Source organism: Sebastes umbrosus, chromosome 12 (assembly GCF_015220745.1).
Source record: "Sebastes umbrosus isolate fSebUmb1 chromosome 12, fSebUmb1.pri, whole genome shotgun sequence".
NCBI lineage: Eukaryota > Metazoa > Chordata > Actinopteri > Perciformes > Sebastidae > Sebastes > Sebastes umbrosus.
This window is the reverse complement of record NC_051280.1, coordinates 21,729,653-21,745,964: the sequence shown is the minus strand read 5'-3', so window position 1 is coordinate 21,745,964 and position 16,312 is coordinate 21,729,653. Positions and strand designations below refer to the sequence as shown.

Here is a 16,312-nt window from a genome sequence, read left to right as displayed (position 1 = left end):
ATCTTGTACAATGTTTTCTTAAAAAACACAGAAAATACAAAAAAAGTAGAAATTAAATTTTTTAAAATGTACCCCAAAAAAGTCCCAGGCAGGGTTTGAAATCGCGTACTATGCATTACATACCCAATATGTGTAATATCGTCCAACATACTTTCATGTGAATAAACATGTATGTATTGTTTCGGACGCACTGAACTGTAAGTTACGTCGTCACTTCCTGAGAGCCTCCTTGCCGATTGGTCACGTGTAACCATGGCAACCAGTGCCAACCTCATGTGACCAAAATGACGATTAGTGAGAATCAAAGTTGTAACTGAATGTAAAAAATTATTACGCTTAGCAAAGTGAAATCTTATACTTACAGTTGAACTGAAGCGTTATTGATGTTACAGAGCTGTCCGTCAACGTCTGTTATGAACGTTGTCGTCACTACCGTATTGCATTGTGGGATATTTGTGCCGTCGTAGTGTCCAGCGTTTGCATACAGTAATATTTCATCAGAAATAGTATAATTCACATACTATTGGTTTCATACTTTCGGACATACTAAAAGTATGGAATCACGGACGCAACCAGTCTTTCCTTCCAAGAAAAGGGCTCATGTTTTTTTTTTAATCAATAGTCATGCCAATAAATAATTAACAACTGAAATTGTAAAATGAATTGAAAGAAAAGGTTAAATGGGAAAGAAATTTCTAGAAAACAAATCAAGGATTAAAAAGTGTAATGGAAATTGCGAAAAGAAGCAAAGGGTTAAAAGAGGGAAAAGAAAGATGTATGGGAGGAGGAAAGGGGAAGTGAGGAGGGAAGAAGAGAAGAGGAGGAGGAAAGGAAAGAAAAGGAGGAGGAGGAAATGAGATGAGAGGAAAGGAAAGGAGGAGGGGTCAAAAGCTTGTCATGGAAAGGCAGGAACAACACCACCGAGGCCTACAGTGAGATTGTAGGTAAAGACAGCAATACATCACCTTAAATGAATTCACTATCTCACTGCAGCAAACACACACACACACACACACACAAACACACACATACTGCCGGGACACACACACAAACAGAGTCGCCTGGTCTCTGGTGGTGGTGTCTTCTCTGACAGTAACATTAGTCTCAGGGATAAAAGTGAAAGAGAATTGGATTTTCTTCTGCTGGGGGTGAGGACTACTGGTCACATTTATCTCCACACGGGGCCTGTGTTGTGTGTGGTGTGTCACTCTATGCGTGTGTGTTTGTGTTTGTGTGTGTGTGTGTGTGTGCGTGTGTGTGTGTGTGTGAGAGAGACAGAGCTGGTTTCAGGGCATGGCAAGTGGGTGGTGATGGGGGGGCGGCGGCACGATGATGACCGCCGGATTTCAGCTCTGATCATAGGTGGAGGACATACGTGTGCCTTTGTGTGTTTTTGTTTGTCACAGCGACGGATAAAACAGTTGATGGGATTGATCCCGACTGGGAAGAGGTACGACTCTTCACAGCCCTTCTGTCCACCTGGCGAGATGTGTGTGTGTGTGTGTGTGTGTGTGTGTGTGTGTGTGTGTGTGTCTGTGTGTGTATAAGCCCATGTATGTTACCAGTGAAGGAGAATATTACTTCCAGGCCGACGGTGTTAGACGCGGTCAAGAGCGAAGCACAATGAAACACATTCATCCTGTCGTGTCGGCTTAGAAAACCATGTGAGCCTGGCATACACTCACACACACACAAACACACTCACACACACACTCTGCTATCACTAGTCATCATCTGGACACCTGCCATACAGAATTATCCCTGCAACTCTAAAAGATAACAGAGGTTACCAATAAAACCGACCACACGCACTCGAGCTGTATATTAGCTCATTCCGTCTCTTTTTGTCAAGTGCCAGCGCAAACACACACTCACACACACACTCGATGATACAATGAATCCCTTTCAGTTCTTTTAGCGACTTTATCGCATGCCATCCACATTTCAAACACACACACACACACACACACTGGCAGGACGGAGCCTCTCCAACTCGTCGCTGAGCTCCTCTCCGCCAAACATTCGCGAGCGCTCCGCAATTTCCTCCTGAAAGCACATAATTAACTAATCACGTTCATATTCATTCAAATGTATAGCCTTTCATCGCCCTCACAAATAACGCAGCCGTCTGTGGAGCTGAAAACACCTCCCAGTATGTGTGTGTGTTGGTGTTTGTGTGTGTACAGATTGGGTATTGATGTTCTGCCAGGTGGAGTGTGTTATGGAACGATCAGTGCAGAGTTTGCTCTTCTTTTTCCAGCTCTTCATTAAGTGAAAGTGTTGTCTTTGCTTTCCCCAGGATAGAGCTACGGTAGGGTCATTTACACGTGCGTGTTAATTTGTGAATTGTGTGTGCATCAAAGTGATGGAGACTACGTGTATGCAGTATATCTGGTAAATGACATTATGAGAGGCTGTTTCTGTGTGTGCTGGTGAGAGTGTAAATGAAAGTGATACAGTCTGTATACATGTGGACAATTACATTACGAGAGGCTATCTGTGTTTGCGCCGGCGGGCCGCATTACCGCATTATTGAATGAGACGGCCCAAGGTACAAACGAGAAAATGAAATAACTGCTGTATTGATTAATGTTAAGGCTCTGAACTAAGTGATACAATGCTTTTAACACAGGACAGATCTCTGTTCTGGGAAGCGCCATGTGAGGGTGCGGGGGTGCGCGGAGAAACAGTAAGACAGAAACTCAATAACCTTATCTCCACCCCTCTCTTCACCTCCTCCACCCCTCTTCGCTTTCTCATCTCCTCTCATTTCCTCACGTTTGTCTCCTCGCCATCTCTCCTCTCGTCTATCCGCCCCCTTTCCCCCAACTCGAATCTCTTCGAAACATCTTCCCCCCGTTGCCCTCATTTGTTCTCAAGCCCCATCGTCTCTCATTTCCTCACTCTTGTGTCCTATCTCATCCATCCGTCCCCTCCCTTCCTTCCTTCCTTCCCTCCGTCCCGCACCCGTCGTCACCTTTTCTCCTACGTTTCCCCTCCTCTTCCTCATTTGTCCCCAATCTCCAGATCTGCATACGTGTTCAAAACATGAATAATTTCAAACACTCTGACAGGAAAGATTGAAACACGTATTGTTCGGCGCACAAAGACACACAGTTAAAACTAATCACTAGTTTCTTCAAACAGAAGACGGGCGGAAAAGACGGGTGGTTTTGCCGGTTTTAATAGCACCTTTGTAGGGCAGCTTTTTTTATGTGTGTGTGTGTGTGTGTGTGTGTGTGTATGTGTGTGTGCGTTGTGTGTGTGTACGATGTGGGCAGATGAGATGGAGCTCGGTAATTGAGGGTTTTCCAAATGAGCCGATTGTTGCAGCGATTGTAAAACACATAAAGGGTGGATGGATAAAATGAGGGACGGGGGAGATGAAGGGAAGATAAGGAGATGGAGAGGGGGGGAGGGAGGGAGGGAGTGAGGGAGTGGGGGGGGGGCAGATTGCTGCACTTTCCTGATGTGTAGGGAGACAGATAGTGAAAAGAAAGATCTATTTTTTTCTCTTTTTCCGCATGTGGTGCTCTAATTAGCATGACAATAGCAACAATCAGGTGACAGACAGCAGAGTAGGTTATTAGAGTGGCACACGGCAGGGGCTGAGGGCTTATGAGGTTTTAAGCGGAGAGAGTACACACACACACACACACACACACACACACACACACACACACACACACACACACACACACACACTGAAATGAATGAAAAAGGAAAACGCAGACAGACAAAATGAGCACATACCCAATACAAAGTACAACTGTGCAAATTTCAAATAAATACCACTGCAACCATCAGTGCTACCACATCTGCCTCCATCACTACCCCCATTATAACTATTACTACTAGTAGTACTTCTACTACTCTGCTGTTACTTGTAAGACTACCATTAACAATATGAATCATTCTAAAATGCCCCTCCTTCCTATTTAAAGAAATGCACTTATTCTCTTTCTTGCCCTGACTCAGATGATGATCTCATGTCTTTCCTTTAAATAGGAAGCTCCAGACAGCAGCTGTTTAGCTTAGCTTAGCATAAAGACTGGGAAAGGGGTAAAACAGCAAGCCTGGCTCCGTTCAAAGATTAAAAGAAAAACTGCCTACCAGCACTTCTGTAGCCCTCTAACTAAAGATCTTTACACATCAGGGGGCGTGATGAATAAACGGAAAGAAAATGCGAAATACTCGCCTGTGAATATTATATGTCTAGGGCTTTTATTGTGAAAGGTAAGAATAGACGGTAGTGGATCTGGTCTCACTGCCTTTGACAAGGTTGAAAGGAGTAATAAAGTTTGTTGTCTTGGTTTGGACTGTTCCGCACAACGTGATTGGTTGATGCCTTTATTCACAGTGCAAAAGCTCAGAAAAATCAACCTTGTTCCGAAACAACGATACTCGGTATCGGCCGATACCCAAAGCCCAGGTATCGCTACCGGTATCGGGACTGAAAAAGTCAGATCAGTGCATCCCTACTAGGAAGCAAATAAGCGTATTTTAGTATGAGGACATTAATCTTATTTCCTGTCTGATGTCCTCACTCTGCTACTACGGCTATTAATATTGTTACAACTACTACTGGTGCTTTATACTACCACAGCTACTTCTATTACTGCTACAGCAGAGCTGTGACAACAACGACTCCAACCAATAGTGCTCCTATAACTGCTGATTCTACTACAATTTACACCTACACAAACCAATCCAACACACCTGAGTCCAGAGCAGTCAGGGTCGGCCTGCCTGATTAGACTGAGGGCGGTGTGAAGGGACCAGCTGGTGCTGGAGAAAAAGGCCTGAAGGAATTATTGACCCATCTCAACTCTCACCCCCTCACTCTCACATACGCACCCTGGGCTGTGACCTGTGAAATTACTGCTCCGCTGGTGAGATTTGTTTCTGAGGGGCTCTATCAGCTTCTCAATGTGCCGTGAAGACAGGTGAGAAGAGAGACACAAAGAAACGCGTGTAGAAGCAGACAGACGCTCGTTACACATGCACACACGGCAAAAACAACACGCACAAACATATTTTTATATTCATAGAGCGCAGCAAAGTAAAGAGCGCCTTATTATGTTTAACTTGCTTGTCGAGCCAACCATTCCACAGTCGGCTCCGCTATTGTCTTCTGCCAGAAAATATCAAGGATTTGGCAGTAATTCTTGAATTTATTCTGGTATTTTAAATCAGAATGGTGTGTGCCATTGAAAAGGAAGTGCCATAATTACATGTCTGCCTGCCAGAATACAGAAAAAACACATTTGATTTAGTTAGTTGCTGTAGTACTTCTACAAACTGCCTCAACCCTGCTAACCGTAGGTCACAGTTAACACAGAGCATTATTTAGACAATAAGAGAGAGAGAGAGAGAGAGAGTGACAGAGTAAGAGGAAGTGAATAAGAAATGCAGTGTGGTTCTCATTCTTAATATGCATGCTGCTGAATATTCATGAGGCTAAAAAACACATCCAATTAACTTTATGAATTATTAATATTCATGATAAAAGCCTATGCATATGCATTTGCTCTTTTATTGTTGGCCTAAGTGCCACTGAGCACCGGTGTGTGATGGACTCAAGATCTTGGTGTGTGTGTGTGTGTGAGTGAGTGTGTGACAGGGATAGAGAGAGGGGGAGTGAGACGAGGGGGAAAGCGGAGGTTTATTTGTCCGCCTGCATGTTTACCATTCTGTTTCTCCCTCTTCCTTTTGCTTGTCTGTAGATCTCTACAAACATCTGCATAACAAGGTGAACATGAACAGGAAGGGGAAAGAGTCCTGGAACCACATTAAGATGGCTCATTTTGAAAACTCAGATGTGCGTCCATGCTCGTGTTTACATGTTTTTGCAAAGATTTCCATGACAATGACAACGCCTGTGTTGGTGATTGTCTATTTTGACGTTTAAAATAAGAGATCTAGGGCTGTCAGCGAATATTTCAAATTCAAATATATATTTGAATCAAACAGATATTGGAATATGAAAACTAAAAATTGATTGTGGAAAACAAAGCAGCACTACCGTGGCTGTCTGCCTCGCGTGCGCTGAATGCACATTTAATATTGTGATATTTATTGGAAATGACAATGTAGCCAACAGCAAGTAGGAAACTTTCAAGCGATCTCCTGTCGATATACCTCCAGCCAGCAGCCACCTTATTTAGGTTTTTGTAGTGAACTCATTTCATCTTCACGGGTCAACCCTGCCTCGTCCATTGCAGGCTTTCAAAGCGAGCGAAAGGAATAAATGGAAACGGGGAGACCGACAAAAGTCCAGCTCAAAACGGCGCGGTGCTGCATAGATCGCAGCCAGTTAGGACACAGTGTTACGGACATAATGCACAAAAATCAATATTTGAATAGTTCGAACCATGTGCATTTTTTAGAACGAATATTCAAACGTAATATTTGGCCGATGGTGACAGAAAGTTGTCTTCTTAAATTTCCATCATCAGTTGGCTTTACAGGTCATGATCACATAAATATTTGACATTTGCCAATGTTAGACCATTTCAGAATTTATGAGAACCGAGCCACACAAACCAAGATTTACATTTTGGTTGCGATAACTGTTGGGTCATAAAGGCAGAGATACCCCGGGTACAGCAAGGACAAGGGTCTAAGGACACCATCAGCAGAGCAAGTTGTGCCTTTAGTGTGGTCATAGGACCAAAACTGAGAGGAAAAAAAGATGTGTTTTCAAATTTAGCCAACATATTCTGGTGTGAGGGAGACAAAGACAGAGAGAGAGAGGACTAGAGGGACAGGAGAGAAGTGGGGAGCGATTGAATGAGAAGATTAGATGGACACTGACTGAGAGGTATGAGATGAGAGAGGCATAGATGGACAGAGAGAGAGAGAGTGTGATTGAGGGAGCGAGGCCCGGCGATAACGAATCAGCTATCTTGTTGAACCAGGCCTGTGTCTGTCTCACCCTCATGAACACACTCGCTCTAATTGCCTAACACAATCATGTGAGGTAAACAAGTGGCCGTTTGAGAGGCAGACAGGCGCCGTTCACATGCACACCACCATGTGTGTTACCATGGTAATGGAGCTTTTATCTGATCCAGGGTCAGCTCTTACTTACATCACCAAAACCTCTCACACAGTTATGTGACAGACACACACACTCACAGATAGATAGAGTGTACGGTTACACAACCAAATACATCACTCACATCTGGTGACGACACCCTCCAGCCTGATGATGTTCGGATGGTCAAACTGCCCCATGATGGAGGCCTCAGACAGGAAGTCCCTCCTCTGTTTGTCAGAGTATCCCGCCTTCAGACTCTTGATGGCCACGTAGATCTCCCTTTTTCCCTGAACACGCAGCCGACCGCTGCACACTTCCCCAAACTCTCCTACACACAAAAAAAAAAGGCAGTCGTAATTTGAATTCAAGTTAAATTTTAACTGTTTTTGGCGTCATTAACAGTCTACTGCTGTTTTACAGCCAACTCACCAGCTCCAATGACTCTCTCTATGCGAATATTGGAAGCATCGATCTCTTTGGCAAAGTCCCTGACAGCCTGGTTGGGGTCTTCGTAAGTGTGAGGATGGATGTAGGTCCTGCTGCCTGGCAGCTTGACTGCATGAGCGGGAAAAGAGGAGAAATGGGGAGAGATATATGAATGCTAAATGTACTGAAATATAGCCAGCTTTTGCTCGGCGTATGGCGTTCCATTTATTGTAGAAAGTTAACAGTATTAATAGGGTATTGATCCCTCTGGGGAAATGGTTTCCTGCAGGAGCCGACGCTGATTCCTACTCGGACATTTCAGCAGTGTGAACACGTGTTGAAACGGCGAGCCTGAGCGTGGGTGCTCTGTTTGAGTGACATTGCAAATTATTACATAATTAAACACATAACTACTTTGTTAGCAGCGGTGTTAAAATGACTCATAATTTTTAACAGGAACCCATAAGGAGCTACACTTTGCCAGCAAACATTTGAGCAAGAAAGTGTGAAACAATGTGGTTTATTCATCTGAGAAGTTGGAGACTTACGTGTACACTGACTGTATGTTGTTCTGTGGCTCTGACTGTTCTCATGATACATTTGAAGGTATGCAAAGTATGACTGTTTTATGTGAATAAACAAATAGTAATTGTCAGGGTGTTGTTACTTTCGAGTGCTTTTGCTCCTGGAGTGTAAACCACAAATACAGGAAATGATGTGACCCATTGCAGGATGGTGTGAAGCTCGGTGTGAAGCTCGGTTTAAAGACGAGTTACGTTTGTGTGAGATGCTTGGATGAGCACAAACTTACATTTAAAAGTAAATCATTCAGTTTAACAAACAAAAACAAAACACATTTGTATGCCTCATGCTATAATTTTACTGAATACAGTGATGAATTTCAGGTGATAAACTGAAACATTCCCATTTTTGATTGCAAACATACAAACATTTACGTGTTTGTGTCTTTACCTCGGCCATGTTGGAACTGCATCTTCTCTTCATCAGGGTCCTGCTTGGCTTTGATATATCCACAGTGCCTGAAAAAGAAAATGCACAGCTGGATTATGATCCAACATATAGACCTATAGACACAGTATAGACTGTTTTTCCATCACACAGATACCAATATAGCTTTATGGCACATCTATAGAAGATCACATATGTGCAATTCCACACAGATGTTTGATTAAATCTGTGATATTTCCAGTAAAGTCCTGTGCTACACTGTGCATAGCCAATAGCTGTGTGTAGGAACAACTAGATATTTCCTTTTGTCTCAACACGCCCACTCCTCTGAGACGAGCCTGGAGGAAACAAAGCCCCAAACTGTTCCTCTTTTTCTCTGCGTCTACCCGTCAATTCCACCGTTCCTTCTAAGCTGTTATGCCTGAGGTTGTGTGAATGTGAGTGTGAGTGTGTCATAGATGTCCCTATAGAGTCAGATCTATGCATAATGCCTCTCTTTACCCATCCGTGAACCCCTCCGGCCATTTACCACTGCCTTCAATATTGCCATGCGTCACACACACACACACACAACACACACACAACACACACCTCTGTGCCCTTTTCCCACCCCCCTGTGCACACAGGCACACACCCTGCAGCGCGGGTCAGTCCAATGATCAAGACAAAATATTGACAAATTGATCAAGTCAATCCTGCCGTCCAGCTGTGAGGAAGTGTTTAACTTACTCTGTTTTACAGACCTCAATGCGGGGGATGCTGCTAGTGTGTGTGTGTGTGTGTGTGTGTGTTTTTGTGGGGTGTCATTATGTTTGTGTCAGTGTATTTTCTTTCCACTTTGTTGAGCTTCATCCGCCTCAAACAGTGTTTAACAGCCCTGATCACCCATAACACTGTCTCTGAGATTTACGGCTCTTTTAAATTCGGCACAAACATTTTAGGACAAAAAACATAAAATGTAAAAGCAGTTTCATATAACGAGGTACTAAACACGACATAAACAATACAGCCTCCTCTCCCCTCCTCTTTTTCCCTCTTGGCCAAATTCTCCTCTGACTGTTGTACAGATAGTCGGTACGTCTGTCCATCATGAAGATGAATTGATTTGGGCTCAGAGCCAAGAGTGACTGGGAATCATCAGTACCGGCTGTACGTGATCTAAAGGGGGGACATATCGTGAAAAACTCACTTTTTCAGTGCTTGTGCTCATACACTTGGGTATCTGGAGTGCTTACCAACCCACAAACTGTGAAATAAGACAACCTAGCCAGTTTTTTTGTGGGCTGCCTAGATCAGAAAACATGTGATTCAACAAGCCAGTCAGATTTGGCTCCCCTTCCTATGTAACAGGCAGGCTCATCAGAATAGAGTGATGCAGGAAGGAGTCCTAAAACCCGGACATGAGTTAACATTTTAGCACTTCCGGTTCCCTTGTCTCGAAGTCCATGAGTTTTTTGAATGGGTTTTTAGTTAGATGCATAAGCTTAAGAGATTATAATGTTTTGTTCTACAATATAAAATACTTCAATACATAATACAGTAAATTGAAGCTTTCATATGTCTTAAAAAAGGCGGTTGCTAAATGAGACTACTAAAAATCATCACGCCGACTCATCCGTCTTTACAGCCTCGTTGTGTAAACTCGCGCTCATGCGACCGTGTTGTGGTTCGTTTATAGCCTAACGTTAGCTTTTTACGTCTGACGATTGCATTCACACTTCAAAAATAATAAAAGGGATGTTCATTTGCGGAGATTATTTTACGTAATAAAACGTGTAAGTATCATAAACGTGTGTTTGCCACAGAGCTAATTTTCTATAATAATCCAAAACCCAATGGAAAAAAATCCCATTGGTCGAGGGAACCCGTGTGATTCTAACCTCCGGGTTGGCCTACAAAAATACGCCATCCATCTTCCCCACTGTGGGACGAATAAAGGAATATCTTATCTTATCTTATCTTATCCCCACACCACCCTATATATCACCCACAGATTGAGAACTACCTTTGCAAAGGTGCACCATATTTTCCTTGTAAGCCAATCAGAGCAGAATGGGCTTTTTTGGGAGGAGAGTTTAAAGAGACAGGCACTAAAACGGAGCGTTTCAGACAGAGAGCGAAAAATAACGTGTTTTTTAAACATAAAAGCATGTAAACATGTTCTAGTAGAAACCCCAAAAAGTATGAACCTGAAAATGAGCATGATATGTCCCCTTTTAAGGAAGCAGAGTGGAGGAGGACAGAGGAGAAAAGGAGCAAGATTTAATGAAGAAGAGGGGAGAGGAGAAGTTGGATAGAGTTAAAACAGACAAAAGTAATAAAAGAGGAATACTGAGTGGAAAAGAAATGGAGTAAAGCATTAATGAGACAGAAATGGAGAAAGGTGGGGTCTCGCTAGGCTCAGTAAATCTCAGTCATTTGGTGTTTAATCCGTGTGTTGATTTTACACAGCTGAATGCATGGTATAACCCAGACATCAATAGGCTGTCTTGGGAATACACACACACACACACACACACACACACATAAGGTTAGAGACTGGTTGCTGGTATTTGGGGATAAAGAGGAGGGGGCATAATGTTCTCTGGGCCCCACCTGGTTATCAGCTGGGCTCAAGCCAGTCAAACACCAAGGGACTATCATTACCCCCTTGACACACACTCTCACACACACACAGTGCTCTGGGGCATGTGTTTAGAGCATATGGGGAATGGGAGCATGGGTCACACCTCTGCTCCAACTGTGATAATCCCGTGGGGGTGTACACACACACGCACACACACACACACACACACACACACACACACACACACACACGTGTAGAAACCCACGTTCAAAACACTTCCCCATCACTGCTAGACGTGTATCTGTGTAAGTGTGTGTGTCTCCACGGGTGCATGGCATGCATGAGTGTGTGTGTGTGTGTGTGTGTGTGTGTGTGTGTGTGTCTGATGGGAAATGAACACATTTCCATAGTAATTACAGAGCGACTCATTTCTCCTCTTCAGTTAGAAGTGTCATGAATCATTAGCGCTGCAGTCTTAAACATGGCACAAAACCTGACATGGCTGTGGCTTTTGTTTTCCCCCGACAGCTGTGTCTGTCTGTGTGTGTGTGTGTGTGTGTGTGTGTGTGTGTGTGTGTGTGTGTGTTCGAAATAGATATTTTATTTAATACTTTCAACTAAATGCAACTGACCTGTAATTTGTCCGTTAAAGAGTCTAGAACTGGACTCAGGAGGACAATGTGGAAACCATTTTCCGATGCCGCGGGTGTTTTTTTTTTTTTTAATACTTCACATTTGAAAGTGGTAACATGTGGCGGCAGCACAAAAACAACATAACAGAACAAATAGTTGTCATAGGGTAATCACACATTTAAATGGATTATTCTCAGTTGAAGTTATTCCATGTTTAAACAATTAGGCTGCTTGTCCAGCTTGTGAATGGTCCACTTTTTACACTTTCTGCCAAATATATTCTCTTTGACTCTAAAAAGGTCAGTTTTCCTGATCAATATCTAGTCAGCTTTACACTAGTTATAACAATATTTGAATCATGTATTTGCCCCTTCATTGTATAATCCCTTTAGTTTATCCAAGATACATTACAGAACACGTGTTGGGAATCAATGATCTCTGTTTCCTAAAAAATATGTTTATAGATTTATTGTCCCTGCAATATCCACTACTGTCATTAAAAGAGAAATTAACATTTTAATGATTAGGTTTAGGTTAGAAAAAAGATCATAGTCTTAGTTAAACATACAAAAAGTCAACTCTGAATTGTTGTTGACATTTAACCAACCTTTTTGTGTAACCTTAACCAAATGTTTGTGACCCCTACTTGAGCCAATAAGCAGAGAAGAGAATGGACATCAGGAAACAGTATATACCTGAATAGCTTGGGCCTCAGTCCATTTAAGTGGCTTCACAGCTGACATTATTCTCTTTTTTCCCTCCCGGGCCTCCACAATCTACTTTGCATTAAGGTTTTGTGTTTTGCATTCATGACTGATGTTCCTCATTAAAATTTATTTCAGCTCAAGCTCACAATACATTTAATTTTGTATCTTTACTCATGTGTGACTCCTGTTTTTTTGTCATTTACTCTTGGCTAGATTGTTAGCCTAAACCTAACGAAATGTGCAAATCTGTCTCCTACAAAATTGCGTTCCCATACAACGAAACTGCATTCTCAATTACTTATCGAGGGAAATGTATTTACTTCTGGATTACGGTCGCAGCTTTAAACAGCTTTAAACAGCTTTAAACAGCTTTAAACAGTTTTAAACACGTGGTTAACGTCAATTGAAACAGAACAAAAAAAACGAACAAAACTATTTCCTTAGGTTTAGGCAATAAAACTACTTGGTGAGGTTTAGCAAAAAATATCATGGTTTGGCTTAAAATTACTATGTTTGATACGTTATTAACCTATGGATGTAAATTAAAATAAGAGTTTCACAAACAGCGGTTTCCTGGGTGAAAGTCCTGTGTTTGTTTGACTCACCCTGACCTCCCTTCTGTGGACTATCATTACAAACGTATTTGTGATACGTCAAAAACAATCGTAAAATCTGTTTCCCTCGAAACGTAATTCACAATGCAGTTTCATTGTTTGGGAATTAAAGTCCAGTGCCTTGTACCCCAACTGTACAGGAATGTCTCCTCCTGGATTGGGGGGGGGAAAAAACGCTGTCAGTGCTTGTAATCCATGCAACTACTTGCATTCAGCAAAGCAAGTTAGTAGTGAGCATGTTTTGTAACTGCAGAAAACATGGTTATGGTGACCACATAGCCTCGTTGAGTGGCTTTTCTGCTATTGATTTGGATGCCACAGGTTTTCACTTTACACTATGAGCATCCATCCAGCTTCTTGAGCTGGAACAGACTTTGTAATGAGTAACGCCACTAGCTGCTTCTTTATGCTGCCCTATCCGTCACTGTGGGAGAAATCATTGTTCCATTTGCCATCTAATTACACTTTACTCTGCTGTTTCATACAGTAAACAACACACAACCCCGCACACACAGCTGTATATTCATGCAGATTTAAAGCACGCACACCTGCACCAATCGCGCAAAAACACACACTTTAATGGACTGCGATATCACCATCACACCCGGGCTCTCACCTTTCTCTCTGCCTCTCTCTGTTCCACTTCAGTGAGGACAACAGGCTATCCCTGTCCTCCAAAGCCACACACTCCACATTTGCATATCAATTTACTTTTTAATATAATACTCTGTCACTCGAGACCCATTTGTCATTCTGCTAGCAAGCTCCCACCTTCGTAGAACTCCATCCATATATTATCGTCGCCGTGGCCCCTCCCCCGTTTTCCTCTCCCATTCTGCCCTTTATCTCTCTGGGGTGTTACATTCGTTCGTAATTCTTCCTTTAAGTAAAAACATTCCCTTTTCCAATAACCCACATATCCTCTTTTTCTTCCTCCTGTTTCCATCCATTTATCCTCCCCCCCAACAGACCCTGCTCTCTTTTTCTTTGTGCTGCTTTTTTTTTTTTTTTAATAGAAAGAGTGGACACTGGGAGCTGGGAAAGAGAAATAAAGAGAGAGAGGTGGAGAGGGAGATGGAAAAAGAGAGTGCTGACAGGCAAGAACGCACAATGGGGGTCCAAGCCTGCATACCAACTAACAAGCAATCAGATGGAGGGAAAGAGCGAGGAGAGACGGGGAGGCAGCCATATAGGAATAGAAATGTAAGGGAAGTGGACAGAAAGAGAGGTGGGGCGGCAACAGGAGCTGAAGATAAAAAGGAAGAGAGAGAAGACATATTATGAGAAGAAAGAGTGCTAAATAGAAATGGAGTCTAAAGGGAGGAGATGTCAAATCGTGCAGGAGAGAAGGTGATTGAAACAAGGAGGGATGGAGACGTTGATATTGTCAGCATGGATCGAGGAACACTCGTGAAGGAGAGGAAGAGAAAGGATGAGAGAGTTGATGGACAGATTAAGAGCAGATGACAAAGAGAAGAGTGTCAGTCAACATCTGGAGGACATGTCCTTAGAGAGTGAGAGAAAAAAGAGAATGGACTAAACCACGATGTAACCGTAAATTACAGAAAATGAGGCCAGTCTCTGGTGAACCAAATGTGGTATAAATGTGAGGAAGGAGTTGAAATGAACCACTTAGACACTTAGTGCAGGTCACCAGTCCATCACAAGCCTAACGCAAGATAGATAAACACAGTATTCAGTCCACTTGACACTGGGAAGAAACCAGAGCACATGGAGGTCAACTCACATGAACATGGATGAGTAAAGGCTGAATTCAAAATGTCTTTCTGTCACATGATAGCTCTAATCATTAATGTGGTGCAAACATTATAGTCAGACCTTCTAAAATAATTAATTTATAATTAATTTATAGTATAATCTTTTTAATATAAAGATGGAACCTCTCTTCCCTCAGGCCGTCAGGAAGGTGAACTCTGTCCTCTGTATATCCTCTGTGAATCCTTTGCATTGCCCTACACATCTTCATATTAGCACTTGAATGTGTACGCCATGTTATTGTATTTGTATATATTGTATTTAATACTTGTATTACATACATTCATATTTTTTCATCCTTAAAACTTTTTTCTTTATATTTATTTTTCTAATTCTTATACTAGCCTTGTTAGCACAGCTTCAAGACAGGGGTGTGGACTCGAGTCATATGACTTGGACTTGATTCCCAAATTTGATGACTTTAGACTCTACTTGACAAAATAAAATGGACTTGCAACTTGACTTGGACTTCAACCCTCGTGACTTCACTTGGACTTAAGCCTTTTGACTTGAAAATACTTGATTCCTTTCCTCCAAGCCCAAAGATTAAAAAGTATGTTATTAAAAAAGTGTGTGCACGAAGACGATTAACTGCATGGTTCTGGAGGTAACTCTTACAGCGTCGCAGATGTTGGGTTTATTTATTTTTTGAGAGATCCTTTATTGATTTTGTTTGGGAGGAGGATTTACTTGTGAGGAAACAAAATTAACTGAACTGAGCAAACTGAATTTCTATCTTTTGTTGTTTAAGGCTGAATCCCCAAGAAGTGGTGTTTGTTTGTTGAACTCTGGACTCTATTATTTATTTTTGGTGAATATTATTTGGACTTGCATTTGATTATCTTACACTTAATTCCCCCAGATCCACTTTGTTTGAACCAATCCGACAACATCCAATCAAGTTGCAGGAGAAAACCATGAAGAACTAACGTTGCGTTACTGAGCGCCAGTTGGTGCCAGTTACTCTATTGTTAAAATGGCATTATATTTGTTGACGAGTTCAGGACTCCAAACTCAACGTTTAGGACTTGAGACTTTGTTAATCTTGACTTGGGACTTGAGTGCAAAGACTTGAGACTTACTTGCAACTTGCAAAACAAGGACTTGGTCCCACCTCTGTCTCAAGACACCTTGCGTTTCACTGGACACATTGTGTGAGCGTGTGGCAAATAAAACCTCTGAATCTTGAGACCTAAAGACAGATACAGTCGTCTGGTGGCCAGTCATAATGCAGGTGGCTCGTGTCGTGTATGAAAACACATTGTGAATCAGCCTGAACTTGTAGACCTTTAAGAAGATTATACAATGTGTGGTGACGAAGCAGGCTGCCTCCTTTTTTCCCTGATATTGTCACTATCATGCCATGTCTTCATTTATTGGTCTATTTAGCCTCAAGCTCTATTGCTGCTCCCATTTCCCCCCCTCAGCCTAACTCCAGGCTATAAAGAGTGAGAGACAACATCTACTACACTGAGCTGCACTGATTTGTGCTTCCTCTGATAATGAAAACCAGCACTCAGTGATTCTGCTGTCATTATAGTTTGCGGGGGCTGCTAAAGCCTGACAGTGCAGAGTGAAA

The 16,312-nt window shown here is 42.4% G+C and overlaps 1 protein-coding gene across 3 annotated transcripts in view; it reads right to left on the bottom strand.

Moving 5' to 3' along the window:
• epha4b (eph receptor A4b) overlaps positions 1-16,312 on the bottom strand; it is a 95,634-nt gene that overhangs the window by 11,624 nt on the left and 67,698 nt on the right. For all 3 annotated transcript variants that reach the window (XM_037787534.1, XM_037787535.1, XM_037787533.1), the window contains exons 11-13: positions 8,441-8,508; positions 7,472-7,597; positions 7,185-7,370 (exon numbers count right to left, since the gene is read on the bottom strand). In XM_037787534.1, coding sequence (XP_037643462.1) covers positions 7,185-7,370; positions 7,472-7,597; positions 8,441-8,508 — 380 coding nt within the window. The remainder of the gene's footprint in view (positions 1-7,184; positions 7,371-7,471; positions 7,598-8,440; positions 8,509-16,312) is intronic.